The 21,707-nt window shown below is 45.5% G+C and overlaps 1 protein-coding gene across 2 annotated transcripts in view; it reads left to right on the forward strand.

The window, feature by feature from the left end:
- Nucleotides 1-21,707, forward strand: part of CCDC88A (coiled-coil domain containing 88A) — a 1,055,351-nt gene that overhangs the window by 235,119 nt on the left and 798,525 nt on the right. For both annotated transcript variants that reach the window (XM_069234179.1, XM_069234180.1), the window contains exon 6: nt 10,203-10,286. In XM_069234179.1, coding sequence (XP_069090280.1) covers nt 10,203-10,286 — 84 coding nt within the window. The remainder of the gene's footprint in view (nt 1-10,202; nt 10,287-21,707) is intronic.

The following is a 21,707-nucleotide window of genomic DNA, read 5'->3' on the forward strand; positions in this document are numbered from 1 at the left end:
TTCATATTTCCAACAGTGGGGAACACCAGAAATAGACCTATTCCTTTCACACACCAGAATGCAAAATGCCAAAACATCTCCAGGTTTCCTAATCCACACTCCAAAGGCAATGACCTATGGATCAGATGGTCTGGGTTATTTGCCTTGGCTTTTCCTCCTCTCCCTTTTCTAATTGCCTCAACATGGACTCAACAAGCTTGGTTATCAACCCTACAACAGCTATGAGTTGTACCACATGAGAAACTGCCGATCTGGCCACATCTTCTAACTCAGGAGTGGGAAGGGGTCACAAACCCCAACCAGAAACAGTTAAATCTAGCGATTTGGATCCTGAAGTCCTAACTTTTGGGTACCTCAATATTCCACAAGATTGTATGAACACGCTCACAAAACAACCACACAAGCATGTTACGCAGCGAATTGGAAAATATTTGTGCATTACTGTTTAGCAAAACAAATCCAATCACTTTCCCCTGTGGCACAAGATCTTATTTGCTAAGTTATTAAATAATTTATGGCAGGACTGAAAAAGGGCGATTCCTCACTTTTTCCCACCAGCACCCGCCTGGAATCTTGATAGTAGCCTCACCAGGCGTATGGGCCCTCCTTTTGAACCTCTAGATTTATGTGATCTGCAGTTCCTCACATGGAAAGTAGCTTTCTTACTGTCTATAACATCCTTCAGATGGATAAGTGAACTTCAAGCGATCACCCTTGAAGAAGTATCCAGAGAAATTAGGTCTTAAAACAAATCCTAAATTTCTTTCTAAAGTAGTTTCTTCTTTTCACGTAAACCAGACCATCGAGCTTCCAGTGTTCTTTCCCAAACCAGACCTGGTGGCTGAAAGAGTGCTACATACGCTCAATGTTTAAAGAGCAGTAATATACTACATCGAGAGGACAAAACCTTTTCGACAAACTCAACAACTTTTCGTAGCCTTCTTAGACCCACACAAAGGTTCACCCATATCTAAAGCAGGAATCACAAGGTGGATAGTAAAATGCATTCAAACTTGCTACCACAAACCTAAGCGGTCGCTACCTGCAGCTCTAAGAGCTCATTCCACACATAAAAAAGGCGCCTCTATGGCTTTCCCAGGTAACTATTCAAAAGCAGATATTTATAAGGAAGCTACATGGAATAACCCACATACCTTCACAAAACACTATTCTGTTGATGACCAAATGTAAGTCAAGTTCTTAATGCATTAAACCCATCCGTCCCACTGAAACAAACTTCAGATCTGTCACAACTGTGTTTGACAGATGATATTTTGTCTCAAGCCAAGCATGGGGTAAAAAAAATCAGTTCATCCTTAAGAGAAATTTGAATACAAATAGGAGAGCTTGCAGGAGAGCATGATATTTATCAAGAAAAAAAGAAAAGCTTACAACCTTTCATTCTTGAACAGACCTGGGGTAATAAAGGGATTCATTAATGAAAAATAAGAGTTAACATTAGCTTTTAGTACCTGTACCTATTCACCCAGGATTGGGAGCTGGTTGTTAATTCCATCCTCGATAACGGTAAAAAGTGTGAGGAGTGGAAGTACTAGAAAAGTGTAGAAAGTATTTGCAACGCTTAAAATTTCAGTTGAATTGAAGATGCGTGTATGGAATCGAAATCCATTATGTTATGGTAACAGAAACCCCAAGAAATTGTGGGTTCAAGAAGTGAGTCAAGGCATTTAAGAACGGCTGAAAGAGAATAGCATCAGAGTTCAATAAAAACAAATCTAATGCCTGAAACTAGAAAAACGTGTTTGTAGGCATACCAAGAAGGTGTCATGCTCATGCAACTGTGATTTAGTACAATACCAAAACACAAAGAAGGGAATGCATTTGGGGGTGGGTCAAAGAATGCTGGCATGACCGCAACTGGAAGGGATCATGTGATGATCGCCAAGCTAAAGTAATTGAGAAATACAGTGAATTCACTGTTTGACTTTGCTTTCCTAAATTATTCCCTGGCATTTGAGTTCATGCTTTGGGTCATACTGTGAGGAAAACTGGATACGTTGAAAATAAATGCTCTTCTGGAAAACATAATTTAATAACTGTATAAGAGCACATTACTGAATGTAAGAACAGAGCTGGAGGACAAATGAAGTAACGATTTCACCAAATGTGTCGCACAGGGCGGACTGCTAGCTCAAGCATGATCATCCACGCTGCCCCAATTCCAGCCACTGAAGTTAATAAGTGGAGTGGCAATTCACACCTCGCTAACTAAAGATGCTTCTGTGCTTGAAACCAGAACCTCTACAGCACTGTAGCATCTTTTAGAAGCTGCAGGTAAGAGTTTTAAATGATGGAGGCAGATCGCCAGTAAAAGCATTTTGAAGATAATGATGGCAGGGAATACCAAAAGGAAAATAAATAACTAAGATTTTAAAATTAATGAACAGATCTTGGAAGGGATGAATCCACCATCTGCTGGGGGTTAACAATGAATAGTGAATGTTACTGATCACCCTGTTAGGAACAAATACTAAAGAAAGAAAATACCAAAGCAAAAATGTAGAGTCACATACTTGTGGATTCATAGCAAAACTATCAGAAAGGTTAAGTATATGGAGAAAAGTATCTGAAGGCAGTTCCTGTTGTTAGCTAAAGGTACACCAGAGTTATGCTAGAAGTGGATGATGTCTTTTTTCTGATGGATACAACTACCTGTGGATTCCTCACCTAATGAATACTCCCATGGCGCCAGCATTCGACGGAAATCTTCTTCCTAGTCTCTGCACGTCGACGAGGACGTCACTCTAGCCCACGCGACGCCGTCTGACGTCATACAGGCAATAAGAGGTGCTCGACGACGTGCCGACGTCAGTTCCCTTTTTTCCGTGCATTCGAAACGGTTATCTTCGAGGGAGCTACTGTTACTTTAGTGGTTACAGTGTGTTTTCTGCTGCGTAGTTCTTCTCTGCGGTAACAATGTCTCAGAGAAAGTCGGTTTTCAAGCCCTGTCGAGAGTGTGGGGGCAAGATGTCCGTTACAGATCCTCACTCCGACTGTCTCTGGTGCTTGAGCTCCGATCACGACGTTGTGACTTGCGATTCATGTCAGTACATGAATCCGAAGGCCCTCAAGGAATGTGAGGCTAAACTATTCCTGGCGAAGTTGAAGAGAAAGGAAAAACATCACAAGAAGTCTTCCTCGCCAAGGTCTCATCGGCGTCATCGAGACTCCCGGCGCCGTAGAGATTCACGGCGTCATTCAAGCAAGGAGACTCGTTCGAGGTCGCCTTCGGCTCGGCGTCGGAGGACTTGGGAGGTCAGTCCGACGGTCACGCCGCATCCATCGACGCCGTTGCCCTCTCCGGCGTCACTGACTTCGCCTGGACAAGCGTCTGTGGTTGAGGTGATGCAGCCTCTTGTGATGTCTCCGGCGTCGCAGACGTCGAGGCCGGCGTTGGGGTCGCCTTCGATCCAGGCACCTCAGTATCCGGCTTTTCCAGCCCCTGGAGCCGATAGTACCGCATTTCTGAATGCGATGTATACCATCTTTCAGCAGATGGCTCCAGGAGGTGCTCCGGCTGGTCCTTCGGGGCCTTTGGCCTTTTCATTGGGTGATCCTGCGCCTCTTCGGCCGGCACCCTTTATGCCCTTTCTCCCTTTTGGGAATGTGGGCTCGGCGCCGGTGTCGGCGCCGGTGGCCGCTCCGGTGGCTTCAGAGGGATTGGCTCCGGATGTTTCCATCCCGTCGACGTCGGGATTTCATCCTGTGACTCCGGTGGGTCCATCGGCTCCAAGATCTCTTTGTCCTGCTCCTTCATCGTGCCGAAGCTGCCTGCGGCGCCGGATGTGGCGTTGGATGCTTCTGGAGATCGCCGCCGATCTTCGACTTCGGCAGAGGCCATGTCGACTCCGCGCATTGAGCAGAGACTACATTCAAGGAGGCGTGCTCTCCGTCTGTTGGAAGAGCAGGAGTACCAGCGAGTCCTGGAGGAAGGAGAGGTTGAGGACTCGGTGATGGACTGCATGGTCTGGATACGGCCAGTGGGCTGGATACTTCCCCTGAGTGGGACCTTTCATCTCCAGGGGAGTATACGGAGGAGGCTGCTACCTTTCACGCGGTGGTGAGGAAGGCGGCTAATTTTATGGACCTGCCTTTGCCGGTGGCAGAGGCGAAGCAGAATTTATTGACGGAGGTGCTGCGTCCGGCCTCTGCTGCAGCGGAGCCTCTCTTGCCGTTTAATGAGGCTTTGCTTGATCCGGTGTTGGAGGTGTGGAAGAAGCCTGTATCTTCCTCGGCAGTTCATAGGGCTGTGGCCAGGAGATATCGGGCTGCACCATCTGACCCTGGCTTTCTTTCAAGACACCCTACGCCGGAGAGCTTGGTGGTGCAAGCCTCCTGTTCATCAAAATCAGCGCCTGGATCCTTCCCGACGGTGCCAGGAGACAGGGACTCAAAAAACTGGATGCGCAATCCAAGAAAATATTTTCTTCTTGCAGTTTGCCGTTGAAGGCCACCAACGCAACTTGCATTCTGGGGAGATATGTCCATGCTCTTATGGATGATATTAAATCTTTTTTTACGGAGCTTCCCCAGGGACTCTTGGATGTTGTCTCAGACGCCCAGGCTGCCGCAACCCAGATTATCCAGTCTGGACTGGACACGACCGACTCGGTGGCTAGGGCGATGGGCACGGCTGTGGTGGCAAGGAGACAGGCCTGGCTCCGTAATTCAGGGTTTTCTGCGGATGTACAGTCGACCCTATTAGACCTCCCGTTTGATGGGGACAAACTGTTTGGAGCAAAGGCAGATTCGGCCTTGGAGCGATTTAAAGAGAGCAGGGCCACAGCCAAATCGTTAGGGCTGCAAGCTCCTTCTTCCTCTGCCTCTTCCAGGTTTTTCAGGAGGTTTCGTTGTTTTGGGCGTGGCTCTTCCTCCTCTTCCTTTCGGGGGAGGTTCCAGCAAGCCGCCTCTTCTCACCCCTATAGATCATTTAGAGGGAGAGGTAGGGCCCGCACCAGAGGAGCCTCTCAACAGCACTCTGCCTCTTCCTCGTCCTCTGGAGGGGTGCAGCAGGGAAAGCAGCCTTAGGCTTCCACCATTTCCCACTCACTCCTCTCCTGTAGGGGGAAGATTACGGCATTTTCTCCACAAGTGGGAGACTATTACAACGGACACTTGGGTTATCAGTATTGTGGAGAAAGGCTACACCCTTCCCTTTCGGGAGTTTCCGCCCCCCCTCCCGCCCGGCCCATCTTATTGTTCAGAAGAACACCTCCTGTTGCTAGAACAGGAGGTTCAAGTCCTCCTTTCAAAGGGTGCGGTGGAGTTGGTTCCAGAGCAGGAAAGGGGTCAAGGTTGTTACTCAAGGTACTTCCTGATTCCCAAGAAAGATGGTCGGTTGAGACCGATCCTGGATCTGAGGATCTTGAATTGGTTCCTCAATCAGGAAAAGTTCAAGATGCTGACCCTAGCACAGGTGCTTTTGGCGTTGAACAAAGAAGATTGGATGGTGTCTGTCGACTTGCAGGATGCTTATTTTCATATCCCGATACTCAAGTCGCACAGGAAGTATCTCCGGTTTGTGGTAGGGTCGCAGCACTATCAGTTTGCGGTCCTCCCGTTTGGTCTTACTTCAGCACCTCGAGTCTTCACGAAGGTGATGTCAGTGGTTGCGGCAGAGCTCAGAAGGAAGGGGATAGCAGTATTCCCTTACTTGGACGACTGGTTGATCAAAGCCAAGTCCCCGGAGCTTGTGTCGTATCATCTGCAGTCAACAACCCAGTTGTTGTTCGACCTGGGCTTTTCGGTGAACGTGCCCAAATCTCACTTGGAGCCCTCTCAGCGCATCCTGTTCATAGGGGCAGTACTGGATACAACATTGAATCGAGCCTTTCCTCCGCCTCAGCGGGTTCAAGATATTCAGGAATTGGTTCCAATGTTTCGAAATGGAGCGGTAGGTCCAGTCCTCAAGGTCCTTCGTCTGCTCGGTCTGTTTGCCTCCTGCATACTGTTGGTCACGCATGCTCGCTGGCACATGAGGGCTCTTCAGTGGTGCCTCCGAAGGCAGTGGTCTCAACACAAGGGAGATCTAGAAGGTGCGGTCAAGATCTCCAGAGATGCTGCTGTGGACTTGAAGTGGTTGACTGCGAGCAACAATCTTTCGCAAGGAAAGCCGTTCGCGCAGTCGCCACCAGTGGCCATGGTCATATCGGATGCTTCCACTCTAGGGTGGGGAGCTCATCTGGGGGATCTGGAGATCAAAGGACTTTGGTCTCCAGAGGAACATATGTTTCATATCAATCTGTTAGAGTTACGGGCTGTACGTCTGGCTCTCAAGGCCTTCCTCCCTTCCCTTCGTGGTCAGTCGGTACAGGTCCTGACGGACAATACTACCACGATGTGGTATATAAACAAACAGGGAGGAGTAGGGTCGTACCTTCTCTGCAGAGAAGCTCTTCGACTATGGTCCTGGGCAAAGGACCATCAGATTTGCTTGGTAGCAAATCATTTGGCCGGGGTCTTGAATGTACGTGCGGACAGTCTCAGTCCCCAATTCTCGGCCGACCACGAGTGGCGTCTCCATCCAGATCAAGTTCGTTTAATCTTCCAGATGTGGGGGTTTCCTCGGATAGATCTGTTTGCCACTCGGGAGAACGCGCATTGTCCGTTATTCTGCAGCCTCCAGTATCCGGTGCAGGGAGCATTGGGGGACGCGTTTCTGATAACCTTGTGCGACCAGTTGCTTTACGCGTTTCCCCCCATACCCTTGATTCCTCGAGTGTTGAGGAAGATTCGCCAAGACCGGGCCCAAGTCATCTTAATAGCTCCGGATTGGCCAAGGAGGGTGTGGTACTCCGACCTTCTCCAACTCTCGCTGTGCCCTCCGCTCCGTCTCCCTCTCAGGGCAGACCTACTCTCTCGCAGTCGCAGGGGCAGGTTTTACACCCCAACCTCCAGAGTCTACACCTACATGCCTGGAGATTGAACGGGGCAACCTGAGTTCCTTCTCTCTCCCGCCTGATGTAGTGGATGTTATATTAGCGGCCAGGCGACACTCCACTAAATCTATCTACGCTAATAGGTGGTCTAAATTTGTTACGTGGTGTGGGGAGAGACCGATTGATCCCTTACATGCTCATCTGTCGGATGTCTTGTCTTTTGCTCTGTCTCTAGCGCAGAAGGGTTGTGCAGTGGCTACCATTAAGGGTTATTTGTCAGCTTTGTCAGCCTTCATTTGTCTTCCAGATCAACCATCGTTATTTAAATCCCCTATTGTTCTCAGATTCTTGAAAGGTCTTCTAAATAAATATCCGCCAAAACCATTCGTTATGCCTCAATGGGATTTGTCCTTGGTCCTCACTTTCCTTATGGGGTCCCCTTTTGAGCCTATGCATTCTTGCCCCTTAAGGTATTTGGTTATTAAAACAGTCTTCCTGGTGGCTATAACATCTGCAAGGAGAGTGAGTGAGTTGCAAGCCTTATCGGTAAAACCCCCTTATACAACTTTTTATGGGGATAAGGTGGTGTTGAGGACCAAGGCTGCTTTCCTTCCGAAGGTTGTTTCACCCTTCCATTTGGCCCAGACAATTACTTTGTCCACGTTCTATCCTCCGCCTCATCCTTCAAAGGAGGAAGAGAGACTACATCGCTTGGACCCAAAGAGGGCGTTAAGCTTCTTCATTGATAGAACAAAGGATTTCAGGCTGGAGGATCAGCTGTTCATCGGATACGTGAGCAAGAGGAGAGGAAAGGCAGTCCACAAGAGAACACTCTCCAGGTGGGTTGTTCTTTGCATTAAAATCTGTTACTCTTTGGCAAAGAAGGATCCTCCTGATGGCATTAGAGCTCATTCCACCAGAGCTAAGTCGGCCACTTCGGCCTTGGCCAGAGGTGTTCCTGTGGTCGACATCTGCAAGGCCGCAACTTGGTCGTCCCTTCACACTTTTGCGAAACATTACTGTTTGGACTCTGAGGTCAGAAGGGACGGCCATTTTGCACGGTCAGTGCTGCAGGATTTCTTGGTTTGACCATTTCGGCACCCACCACCGGGAGTGGTACTGCTTTGGGACTCTATTCATTAGGTGAGGAATCCACAGGTAGTTGTATCCATCAGAAGAACGAGTTACTTACCTTCGGTAACGACTTTTCTGGTGGATACATTAGCTACCTGTGGATTCCTCACGGTCCCACCCGCCTCCCCGTTGCCTTTCTGGTCTTACCAAGTAATCCTTGAGTGCGCTCCTCTTGGTCTTCAGGATTGCAATAGATGATGTATATATGGACACTTGTATATATTTATATGTATATATATTTATATGTATATAGTTTTGGGTATATACATGATTTACATATATTTGTTGTTTAAAAAAAAAAAAAAAAGAGTTATATTAAATCTACAACCATTTTATTGCAATGTTGTGTATTTTACAATGTTATGGGATATTGCCTTGCTCTTTCATTGCATTGGGTTGTTGTTCTCATGCACGTAAAAAATGTTGGTACTGACGTCGGCAAGTCGTCAAGGACCTCTTATTGCCTGTATGACGTCAGACGGCGTCGCGTGGGCTAGAGTGACGTCCTCGTCGAAGTGCAGAGACTAGGAAGAAGATTTCCGTCGAATGCTGGCGCCATGGGAGTATTCATTAGGTGAGGAATCCACAGGTAGCTAATGTATCCACCAGAAAAGTCGTTACCGAAGGTAAGTAACTCGTTCTTTTCTGCCGTTGAGAGGATTAGTACATACCCAGCAACATTTGTGACCAAGTAGTATTCCCTCCGGAAAATGTCCAGAGCTTGTACTGAGGAAGTAGGCATCTCATGAAAAACATTCAAATAGAAAAACATTCTGTGGCTGAAATAACATAAAGTATTTAAATCTAAAGGAAAGAAAGAAATGGCTATACCGTTAAAAGATTGCATACAGGTCTACGCTGAGGACTAATACCCTCAACCATTTATGATCTTACTACTTACTAGTGCAGTAGACAAAAGAACAATCTTCATGATAATGAGATCTGCCTTCTTTCCTTAAAAGTTGGAGAAAGGTCATGGATCATACACGAGTGGCACAAGAATCATTACAGTATGTTACGCTTATTTGCCACTTTTACTCAACACAGTAAAGGTGGCATGAGAATAAATAAATTGTCAATAGGAAATTAAAGTTTATAGCAATTTAGTTTCTCCTGATTTTTCAATTACAGGAGATCCCCGAAAGGGTGGCTTGTTTCTGTAGAGAAACATAGAAGCATGGAGATACTGAAATAAGAGAAAGCGAGAGACACTGAATCAGCCAAGGTTGATGACAGATAAGAACAACAGAAGAATAATGCAGGGTCTTATAAAAGGGTATGCAATGCTGTGAAACAGGATAAGACCTTGAAATTAACACTAGATGCATGTGGCCAGTTGGGAATAATAGGCCACACAGCTGAAACAGGACAAAAAAGCCATAGTGAGAGTTAAGAGGTTGAGGTGTAAAATAGAATAATACTGTCTTTCACCTATGCTATTATAAGAACATAAAAAAGAAGTATGAACTAAATACTCCTCCCCCTTTACCAGTGGCTGCTGGGCATGTTTTTCCTTCAGAAAAAATACAACTTTAGGTTTGGAAGTTTTGTGCAGCCTGCTTGCTAGTGCTTTATTCACCCCATTTCAACATTTGAAGCTGGGAACCAGTTAGGAAAGAGAAAGAAGAGGATGACAGAGTAAGGAATTATTTCCTATGTGATAATTCAGGTACTCATACTCTGTACCTCTGTCCAAAGCATGAATTATGCTACAAACGTGCACATTGACAAAACATGTGTGGTTTCTGTAATCAGTAATGCACAGGTGAGGGGTGGAGCTAATGCACGTGAATGGAAGCACACACATTGAGGGCTTCACATTCTTTTAAAGTCATCCCATTCTTTGTTTAGAAGCTTTTTCTTGTCCTGCGGAACCCAATACTGAGCCAGTTGTGAAAGAGGGAGAGCAATGGTAAAGAGCATCATAAGCACATAGCAGTGGTAACTGCAGTGCTACTTTTTCCTGTTTTTGTCTTTATGACATGAAGAGCTGAAACTGTATGGGTTTGGTGAAACTGATATTACATAGTTATGCTTTGAGATATAATGTAGAATAGTGACCATGTGATGGTTGATATTCTCATTGTTCTATAGTAGCTGTGTTGCATAACTATTAAAATTAAGGGACATGTTGAAGTCTTTTTAATGATTAATCTATTTTAATTTCAGTGTGAGAAAAAAGAAGAATTTATTGAAAGAATCCAAGGCTTAGATTTTGATACCAAAGCTGCTGTTGCAGCACACATTCAAGAGGTATGTGGTTCACAAATGTATTTCAGTGAAATGCTATTTTTGATCACTTTGGGTTTACGGATCAGTTTTTGAAGCACTGTGTATATGGTTAAAATATCACTTTAAAACACAAATTTTCAAGGAATTTAAATGAATGTTGCAACGGGCGAATTGGCAAATAAATAAACTCTGTGAATAATGGATTTTATTTTGTGAATCTATAGGATATTTAAAAACAAATGGGTTGGGTTTCATCACTTCCTCATCACTCATAAGTTTCTACTTTCCCTATTTACAGAGGGGACATATGACATTAGAATAACATATTCTTTTAAGTGAGTGAGTGAGTTGAGAGACATTGATTAAACTAGGGTGTTCAGGATGAAGGACTCTGCATAATGTTGGTGTAGGGTGTGGAACAGTCACAAATGAACTCACTGTGTGCAGTGCTATCCAGGTAGTGTGTAGCTAGACCAACCTAGCAGACGTTTCATACAACACATTTACCTTTCTTCAATTTTGATTTGATTTATAAAGGGTGCAAATGCCCCAACAAGGGGTGTCCTGGCACTAAAGAATAGTACTGCAACAGAGGTATGAGGAGAATGAAAGAGTTTTGATGAGTTTTCTAGAATGAGAGAAGACTGTTCTTTGTAATGATGGCCGGCGGAAGAGTATTCCATTCTTGCGAGGTGATCACAATGAATGAAAGGCCACTAATGCAACCTTTCATGAATTTTGGAATGTTGATGAGGTGCTTAGTATGGGAGTGGAGGCTTTGTACAGGAGCATAGAAAGAGAAGAGAAGAGCCAAGTAGCTGAATGAAGGTAAGCCAGCTGTATAACACCTTCTGACACAAACAGAGGACCTTAAAAAGACACTGTTTGCCTGTGGGAAGCAAGTGAAGGACAGAAAGATAGACATTGACAATGACTTTCCTGCTTGACCCTAGGATAAGGCAGGCTGTCAGATTTTGAATAAACTGTAGCTTGTAAAGAAGATATTTGGGCATACCTTTGTCCAAAGCAGTGCACAAAGTCAACCTATAGATGATCATTGCTTCAATCATATTATTCCTAGAGGAGCTGGGGAATTGTGGGAGGATTCCACTGGTACCCATCAGCAAAAAGAAGTAGGTTTTTGAGAGTTTATTACTATCATCTAAATGGTATGCCAAAATACTGAGCACTGAAAGACGGGATTGGAGCATTACGAAGGACGTCAGGCCACCAAGTGGAGAAACAGATTTGCCAGATACAAGAACCTTCCCCAAATTACACGAAAGAGTCCGAAGACATCTGGTTGGTTCTTCAAAGTCTCTGTCAAGATGGATAATCAACTGAGTGTTGATAGCGTATGCGTAAATGTGAAGGCTGACTTAACAGATAAGAGTAGAGAGGGGGGTCACGTAGCTTTCCAAGAGTGATGGATTGGGTGGGTTCAGTGACAAGCTTGATTGGTTTAAAATCATACTGGAAATAAGCCAATGACAGAGCTTAAGAGTTTTCTTGTAGAAAGGTCAAGAGCCACCTATAGACAGTGCCCTTAATGCCAAGAAGGTCAATTTTGTTTATTGTGGTATCAGAAGGAATGGTATTGAAGGCTGCTAAAAGAAGTAATTGAAAGTGCAGGTGATTTGAAAAATATCAAGAAACCTTTCCAGGAAAGGAAACTGACACCAATGTAAGTAGCCAACCCCAAGCCCTGCCCGAGCTAGCTGCAATTGCAGGGGGATGATAAGACCAAACTCCAGTAGCATAAACAGGACTATTAGCCAGTGAGTATCCAAGCTACTGGTAGAAATTACTTTAAGCAATGAAGTTGTAAAGCATTTTACAGGACTAGGATGTCTGATTATTGGAATCTTTAAATAAAGTTTGTTATTGATTGCATCACAGATAAAGATTCAGGGCATCAGTTAGACCTTGGCGGTTAGCCCATCCGCCCCCAGGGTGACATAGTAAATTATTCCACCACTTTGAGGGAGGTGCCGACTGCCAAATTGTTAAATGTCTTTCGGCCTGACAGACATTAAAAACAATTACAGGAACTGCCACCAAGGCAGTTCCTGCTAGTGCATTTTAACTTTCACGGACAGTTTTGTCAAATATGACGGAGCCACATAGCAAAGTTGCATATTTTTTTTGATCTTCAAAAAGAAAATCCCAAAGCGTCATTTTATTTAAAAAAAAAAAAAAAACACAGTGTCCCACCTTGCATGGGAGTTTCTTCCCATGGCGAGGGGGGCATTAAGCACTTTTCAGTGCCCCTTACCACCAGGTTTTTCGAAGCAGTGAAAGGCATTGAAAAATCTGTCCACTCGTCTAAATTAGGTGGACAGTCCTATAGCCAAATCTGTGATGGTCTTTACTTCGTCAGGTCGTCAGAGAAGTTTGATCAAGTCAGAAACAGAGTAGTCTCTGCTGTCATCAAAGATTTAAATGCGGGCTGACCATAGTCTTGGCAGGGGGGAACTCTGTTGCTTTATGATGGCCTTCCCTCTCTGCCAAGAATTAAATCTGGCCCTCAATTTCTTTCACAAAGTCTGGTGTGGAACTCAACCCTGTGAGATGCAGAGTTTTTCACAGAATCGGGAGTGAAACTTGACACTGTGAAGAGAGCTTTAAAAATTACTGTAACTCCTCTTCTACATGGCCTGGTTTGATTCATTTGTTTGATATAGTAGCCATGGTAGAACTGTGAGAGAAATGTCAAGAATAGAGTGCTCTTTCAACCATGTTTCAGTAACAAAAGAAATATTGAGATCATGGTAAATAGGGAGATCGCAGTGTGTTTGAGCAAGAAACATGTTTTAAGTAGTATACAGCTGCTATTAAGTGATGTGTAACTAGATGTAGGAATATTATTTTTCAGGTAGTTTTCATGATGTAACTGCAACAGAGCCATCTAGCCAGGTATGCTGACATCATTGCAAACTGTCATCTGTGGCTATTAGACAGCTCAAGAAAGCTCTACATTTTAAACTCTGCTGAGTGTGTGATAGATGTATTTATCTTAGCGGTGTTGGAAACCTACTTCACGCCCCAGATACTGAGCATGATAGCATCTTGCTGTGGGAATCACATGTGCCCCACCATCTGCAGCTGTGGGATTGAAAGGCTGGTACCTTCTATCATTTTTCAGTACACTCAAAAGTAGGGTGGCTGGAAATATCTTGTGAAATGCAGTAACCAGAATTAAAATATTTAGACCAATTATTGAGAAAATATAGGCAAAATATCCAATGCTTTGTTGACTTTTTCAGCATCCTAGAGGCAGACTGAAGGGTTGATTATGAGTTCGGTGGGCGAACTTCTGACAGAGAGGTTGCTGCCATACAAGCTACTCCCCTCCGGCCCCATTAAGAGTTTCCGGCTAAGTCAGCGGGAGGAATGCTGAGTTTCTACCTGCTGGCCTAGCGGGAAACAGCCTACAGCACTGTCTGCGGCTCATAATCGAGCCAGCAGCAGAGCTGTAGAGCGCAGGGTGCACCAGCACCCTCGCAATGTTCACTGTCTGCAAAGCAGTGGTGCTGGCCAAGGGTTCCCTGCACTGCTCATGCCAAGTGCCAAGTGCATGGCATTGAAGGGCCCCTCCTGGGGCCACTTGCACACGTTCTCCGCCAGAATGTTCATGGCGGTGGTGCCACCAGTAAACCGGTGGCAGAGAAGGATGTCGTAATCCCCAGGGCAGTGCTGCCCTGGCGGATTATGACCGCCGCCACCTCCAGACTGCTGGGATCTCCAATCTTAGCGGAGCTGGCGGTTCCATGGTGGCCCGACTGCCAGGGTTGTAATGTGGTGGTCAGACCACCACATTGGCAGCGGTCCGACCGCCATTTATGAGTCTGACGGTCTAGTGACAGCCAGACTCGTAATGAAACCCTGAGTGTTTTATGTAGATGTAGGTAAACAAAAACTGTGCTTTAACCCCTTCGCTGCCAGGCCTTTTCCCCTCAGGTGCTGAGCCTTTTTTTGGCTATTTGGGGCGGCTCGCGCTTAGGCCCTCATAACTTTTTGTCCACATAAGCTAGCCACCCCAAATTGAAGTCCTTATTTTCCAGCATCCTAGGGATTGTAGAGGTAACCACAGTTTGTGGGGTCCCTTGGAGGAGACCAAGAAATTAGCCAAAATGCAGGTAAAATCTGATATTTTTTTTAAAAAGGGAAAAAGGGCTTCAGAAAAAAGCTTGTGGTTTTTTCCCTGAAAATGGAATCAAGAAAGAGTTTGCGGTGCTAAAATCACCATCTTCCCAGCTTTCAGGAACAGGCAGACTTGAATGAGAAAACCACATTTTTAACACAATTTTCGCATTTTACTGGGACATACCCCATTTTTTCTATTTTTTGTGCTTTCAGCCTCCTTCCAGTTAGTGACAGAAATGGGTGTGAAACCAATGCTGGATCCTGGACAGCTAAAAATTAGACAACATTCTGAATTCAGCAAGGGGTCATTTGCATAGATCCTTCAAGGTTTTCTTAAAGGAATAACAGCTGAAATAAAATAAAAATATTGAAATTGAGGTGAAAAGCCATTTCTGTCCATGTTTTCTTTTATGACTTTTTCAAGCTATGGCAGATTTTGAAAGCAAATTATTGTTACATCTGCTGGACTCTTCTGGTTGCTGGGATATATATGGCTTGTAGGTTCATAATGAACCCTAGGTACCCAAAGCCATTAAAGGAGATGCACCTTGCAATGGGTTTTCATTACAGGGAGTGCAGAATTATTAGGCAAGTTGTATTTTTGAGGATTAATTTTATTATTGAACAACAACCATGTTCTCAATGAACCCAAAAAACTCATTAATATCAAAGCTGAATATTTTTGGAAGTAGTTTTTAGTTTGTTTTTAGTTTTAGCTATGTTAGGGGGATATCTGTGTGTGCAGGTGACTATCACTGTGCATAATTATTAGGCAACTTAACAAAAAAAAATATATACCCATTTCAATTATTTATTATTACCAGTGAAACCAATATAACATCTCAACATTCACAAATATACATTTCTGACATTCAAAAACAAAACAAAAACAAATCAGTGACCAATATAGCCACCTTTCTTTGCAAGGACACTCAAAAGCCTGCCATCCATGGATTCTGTCAGTGTTTTGATCTGTTCACCATCAACATTGCGTGCAGCAGCAACCACAGCCTCCCAGACACTGTTCAGAGAGGTGTACTGTTTTCCCTCCTTGTAAATCTCACATTTGATGATGGACCACAGGTTCTCAATGGGGTTCAGATCAGGTGAACAAGGAGGCCATGTCATTAGATTTCCTTCTTTTATACCCTTTCTTGCAAGCCACGCTGTGGAGTACTTGGACGCATGTGATGGAGCATTGTCCTGCATGAAAATCATGTTTTTCTTGAAGGATGCAGACTTCTTCCTGTACCACTGCTTGAAGAAGGTGTCTTCCAGGAACTGGCAGTAGGACTGGGAGTTGAGCTTGACTCCATCCTCAACCCGAAAAGGCCCCACAGCTCATCTTTGATGATACCAGCCCAAACCAGTACTCCACCTCCACCTTGCTGGCGTCTGAGTCGGACTGGAGCTCTCTGCCCTTTACCAATCCAGCCACGGGCCCATCCATCTGGCCCATCAAGACTCACTCTCATTTCATCAGTCCATAAAACCTTAGAAAAATCAGTCTTGAGATATTTCTTGGCCCAGTCTTGACGTTTCAGCTTGTGTGTCTTGTTCAGTGGTGGTCGTCTTTCAGCCTTTCTTACCTTGGCCATGTCTCTGAGTATTGCACACCTTGTGCTTTTGGGCACTCCAGTGATGTTGCAGCTCTGAAATATGGCCAAACTGGTGGCAAGTGGCATCGTGGCAGCTGCACGCTTGACTTTTCTCAGTTCATGGGCAGTTATTTTGCGCCTTGGTTTTTCCACACGCTTCTTGCGACCCTGTTGACTATTTTGAATGAAACGCTTGATTGTTCGATGATCACGCTTCTGAAGCTTTGCAATTTTAAGAGTGCTGCATCCCTCTGCAAGATATCTCACTATTTTTGACTTTTCTGAGCCTGTCAAGTCCTTCTTTTGACCCATTTTGCCAAAGGAAAAGAAGTTGCCTAATAATTATGCACACCTGATATAGGGTGTTGATGTCATTAGACCACACCCCTTCTCATTACAGAGATGCACATCACCTAATATGCTTAATTGGTAGTAGGCTTTCGAGCCTATACAGCTTGGAGTAAGACAACATGCATAAAGAGGATGATGTGGTCAAAATACTCATTTGCCTAATAATTCTGCACTCCCTGTATATACTGGGTATACAGAAATTCATTTGGTGAAATATAAAGAGTGAAAAATAGGTATCAAGGAAAGCCTTTGTATTTCCAAAATGGGCACAAGATAAGGTGTTGAGAAGCAGTGGTTATTTGCATGTCTCTGAATTCTGGGGTCCCCATACTAGCATGTGAATTACACGGCATTTCTCAAATAGACGTCTTTTTTACACACTGTCTTACATTTGGATGGAAAAATGTAGAGAAAGACAAAGAGCAATAACACTAGTTCTTCTATTCTGTCTTCCCCGAGAGTCTCCCGATAAAAATGGTACCTCACTTGTGTGGGTAGGTCTAATGCCCGCGACAGGAAACGCAACATGGACACATCACATTCTTGTATTGAAATCTGACGTGTTTTTTGGAAAGTACCTAGCTGTGGATTTTGGCCTCTAGCCCAGCCGGCACCTAGGGAAACCTACCAAACCTATGCATTTTTCAAAACTAGACACGTAGGGGAATCCAGGGTGGGGTGACTTGTGGGGCTCTCACCAGGTTTCGTTACCCAGAATCCTTTCCAAACCTCAACATTTGGCAAACAAACACTTTTTCCTCACATTTAGGTTATGGAAAGTTCTGAAATCACAATGTCCTTCCACCCAGCATCCCTCCAAGTCTCCTGATAAAAGTGGTACCTCACTTGTGTGGTTAGGCCTAATGTCTGTGACACAAAATGTCCCAAAACACACCGTGGACACATCACATTTACCTAAAGGCAACCAACCTGTTTTTTGCAAAGTGCCTAGCTGTGGATTTTGGGCTCTAGCTCAGCCGGTATCTACCACACCTGTGCATTTCTTCAAAACTAGACAGCTAGGAGAATCCAGGATGGGATCACTTGTGGGGCTCTCACCAGGTTCTGTTACTCAGAATCCTTTGCAAACCTCAAAACTTGGCAAAAAACACTTTTTCCTCACGTTTCAGTGATAGAAAGTTCTAGAATCTGAGAGAAGCCACACATTTCCTCCCACCCAGCATTCCCCCAAGACTCCTGATAAAAATGGTACCTCACTTGTTTTGGTAGGCTCAGTACCCGCAACAGGAAGTGCCCCAAAACACAACATAGACCCATCACATTTTCCCAAAGAAAACTGACATGTTTTTTGTGAAGTGCCTAGCTGTGGATTTTGGCCTCTAGCTCATCTGGCACCTAGGAAAACTTAGCAAACTAGACACCTAGGGGAACCCAGGATGGGGTAACTTGTGGCGCTCTCACCAGGTTCTGTTACCCAGAATCCTTAGCAAACCTTAAAATGTGGCAAAAAAACACTTTTTCCTCACATTTCGGTGCTGCAAAGTTCTGGAATCTAAGGGGAGCCACAAACTTCTTCTACCCACCATTACCCCACATCTCCCGATAAAAATGGTACCTCACTTGTGTGGCTAGGTCTAGTGCCCGTGACAGGAAATGCCCCAAAACACTACTTGGACACATCAAAATTATCAAATGCAAAACGACCTGTTTTTAGGGGGGTAGGAAGCACCTGCGTTTTTGGTCCTGGGCTCATCAGCCATCTAGGGAAACCTACCAAACCCAGGCATTTTTTAAAACAAGACACCCAAGGGAGTCCAGGAAGGTGTGACTTGCGTGGATCCCCCAGTGGTTTCGTACCCAGAATGCTCATCAAACCTCAAATTTATCTAAAAAAATCACATTTTCCCAATATTTCTGTATGGGATCACAGCACTGGCACAAATATCCTACCACCCAACTTTTCCCTCAGTCTCCTGATAAAAATAACACTTGACTTGTGTAGGTGGGCCAAGTGCCTGTGACAGGGAAGAGCAAAAAACATGTTGAAAGTGAGGGGGAACCAAAGCGGGTCCAAAAGGGCAGTTTGGAAAAAAAAGTTTTTAGGCTGACACGTGGGGCAGAATTTTGATTGGTATAGATGCGACAATGCTGGGTGGTAGGAATTTTGTGGATTACTGCAGATTCCAAAATGTTCCATCACAAAAATGTGAGGAAAGTGTGTGATTTCAGCAAAGTTGGGGGTTTGCAGGGCATTGTGGGTAAGAAAATGGTGCTGGGTGCATGTGAAGCACACAACCTTGGACTCACCCAGATGATTTTTTTTCAGATGTTTCTAGGTCTTGTAGATTTTTCTACATGGTAACCTCCCAAAGTCCAAAAAGTGCAGCCCTCACCATTCCAAGTGAGGGATTTTGAGAGTTAGACAAGCTCTCATGGTCTAAATGTAAAACCAAAACCCAAAATAATAAAATGTCCTCTTGCTTGCTGATAAGATCTTTTAGTGAGCAGGGGAGAGCTGAAAGACTGTTACACCCTTCAGTTGGGGTGGGGGCATAACAATGCCCATAGTGGTTGGTAGCCACCACCCCATTATTTTTTTTTTAATTGCCTTGAATTTAGTAGGCTTTCTGCCCCCTTGGGGAGTGGATCGGGGGTAATTGCCCCACCTGCCCACCGGCCAGCAGAACAACTTTGTCCCCATTTGTTTGGGTGGGCGTGGGAGTATGGCCATACCCCCACCCTCTTTTTTTAAAATAAATTCTTCCTTGGTGTCTGGTGGGCCTTACAAAAATAGGCTGATCTGCCCCCCAAGAGGGCAGAAATGGCCAACAGTAATGTGCCCCAATGGGGAGTGACCCTTGTCCAAGGGGCTGCCCCCCCAAACAAACCACACACACACATCAATCCCTGGTGCCTAAGTGGTTTCTGCACCCCCTGGGGGCAGATTGGCCTAATAGAAGTAGGCCGATATGCCCCCAGGGAGGCAGAAATGGCCTAAAATAAATTTGACCCCCAGGGGAGCAACCCTTGCCTGAGGGGATGCGACCCATCTGTAAAAAATAATAATTAAAAAAAATCCCTGGTGCCTAGTGGTTTCTGCCCCCCTTGGAGGCAGATCTGACTAATTAAAATAGGCCGGGTAGAGATGGCCTAAAATAAATTTGTCCCCCAGGGGAGCGACCCTTGTGTGAAACTGACGTAAAAAATAAAAAAAATCCCTGGTGTCTAGTGGGTTTCTGCCCCGTATGGGGGCAGATTGGCCTAGGAAAAATAGGCCGATCTGCCCCCAAGGAGGGCAGAAATGGCCTAAAACAATTTGCCAAAAGAACAAGTGATGGACAGAATGTTGAACAATGTCAAACATTCACCCCCAGTACAAAGATCTGGGCCTAAATCCATTGTTTTTTTGCTGCCCATGCCATTCCAGTTTGGACCCAGCCATATGCAAATCAGTCTTGACTCTGTTCTCCCTGGGAACAGTCCAGCCCGAACTGCCAGGCCAGGTCTTCCCTGGACTGGAAACCAGTATCCTGGGACCGGTTTCGGGGAATCACACCTCCTCAGCCAGGCTAGCTTGAATCCAGTGGCATGGGAAGCACGGGAACCACGTCTGGGCATACCCTTCCCACTTGGGGCGACAAATGCAAAAAGAACTAGTGATGGACTGAATGTTGAACAATGGCAAACATTCACCCCCATTACAAAGATCTGGGCCTAAATCCATCGTTTTTTTGCTGCTAAAGTTGCCCTAAGTGGAAAGGGTATGCCCAGACGTGGGTCCCTTGCTCACTGTGCAACTGGATTCAAGCTAGCCTAGCTGATGAAGGGTGATACCTTGAAACCGGTCCCACAATGCTTGTTTCCGGTCCAGGGAAGACCTGGCCTGGCAGTTCGGGCTGGACTGTTCCCATGAGGATCAGGGTCAAGACTGATTTGCATATGGCTGGGTCCAAACTAGGGTGGCATGGTGAGCAAAAGAACGATGAATTCAACCCAGATGTGTGACTGGGGTGAGTGTTGTATAAAGGGTTTGCATTGTTCAACACTCCGTCCATCATCCTTTTGTGTTGATAAAAATGCCCTAAGTGGGAAGGGTATACCCAGATGTGGGTCCCTTGCTCACTGTGCCACTGGATTCAAGCTAGCTTGGCTGATGAAGGGTGATACCCTGAAGCCGGTCCCAGGATGCTAGTTTCCGGTCCAGGGAGGACCTGGCCTGGCAGTTCGGGCTGGACTGTTCTCATGAGAAACAGGGGCAAGACTGATTTGCATATGACTGGGACAAACTGGGGTGGTGAGCAAAAGAACAATGGATTAAACCCAGATCTGTGACTGGAGGTGAGTGTTTGCATTGTTCAACACTCCACCCATCATCCCTTTGTGTTGCTAAAGTTTCCCTAATTGGGAAGGGTATGCCCAGACGTGGGACCCTTGCTCACTGTGCCACTGGATTCAAGCTAGCCTGGCTTATGAAGGGTGATACCCTGAAACCGGTCCCAGGATGCTAGTTTACGGTCCAGGGAGGACCTGGCCTGGCAGTTCGGGCTGGACTGTTCTCATGAGGAACAGGGTCAAGACTGATTTGCATATGGCTGGGTCTAAAATGGGATGGCATGGTGAGCAAAAGAACAATGGATTAAACCCAGATCTGTGACTGGGGGTGAGTGTTTGCAGTGTTCAACACTCCGTCCATCACCCTTTTGTGTTGCTAAAGTTGCCCTAAGTGGGAAGGGTATGCCCAGACGTGGGTCCCTTGCTGACTGTGCCCCTGGATTCAAGCAAGCCTGGCTGATGAAGGGTGATACCCTGAAACCGGTCCCAGGATGTTTGTTTCCAGTCGAGGGAGGACCTGGCCTGGCAGTTCGGGCTGGACTGTTCCCATGAGGTACAGGGTCAAGACTGATTTGCATATTGCTGGGTCCAAACTGGGGTGGCATGGTGAGCAAAGGAACGATGGATTAAACCCAGATGTGTGACTGAGGGTGAGTGTTTGCATTGTTCAACACTCTCCGTCCATCATCCTTTTGTGTTGCTAAAGTTGCCCTAAGTGGGAGGGGTATGCCCAGACCTGGGTCCCTTGCTCACTGTGCCACTGGATTCTAGCTAGCTTGGCTGATGAAGGGTGATACCTTGAAACTGGTCCCAGGATGCTCATTTCTGATGGATACAAACTACCTGTGGATTCCTCACCTTATGAATTCATCCTTGCACCAGCATCCGACGGAAAGTCTTCTGCCCAGCTCTCTATGTCGACGAGGACGTCACAATTGCACGGCTCCATGCGACTCTGTCTGACGTCACCGTGCTAATAAGAGGTCCTTGCCAGCGTGCTGACGTCAGTTTCCTTTTTTCTGTGCGTTCTACGCTAACGGTTCTTTTTCCTGGC

Source organism: Pleurodeles waltl, chromosome 5, assembly GCF_031143425.1.
Source record: "Pleurodeles waltl isolate 20211129_DDA chromosome 5, aPleWal1.hap1.20221129, whole genome shotgun sequence".
In the NCBI taxonomy this organism is placed as follows: Eukaryota; Metazoa; Chordata; class Amphibia; order Caudata; family Salamandridae; genus Pleurodeles; species Pleurodeles waltl.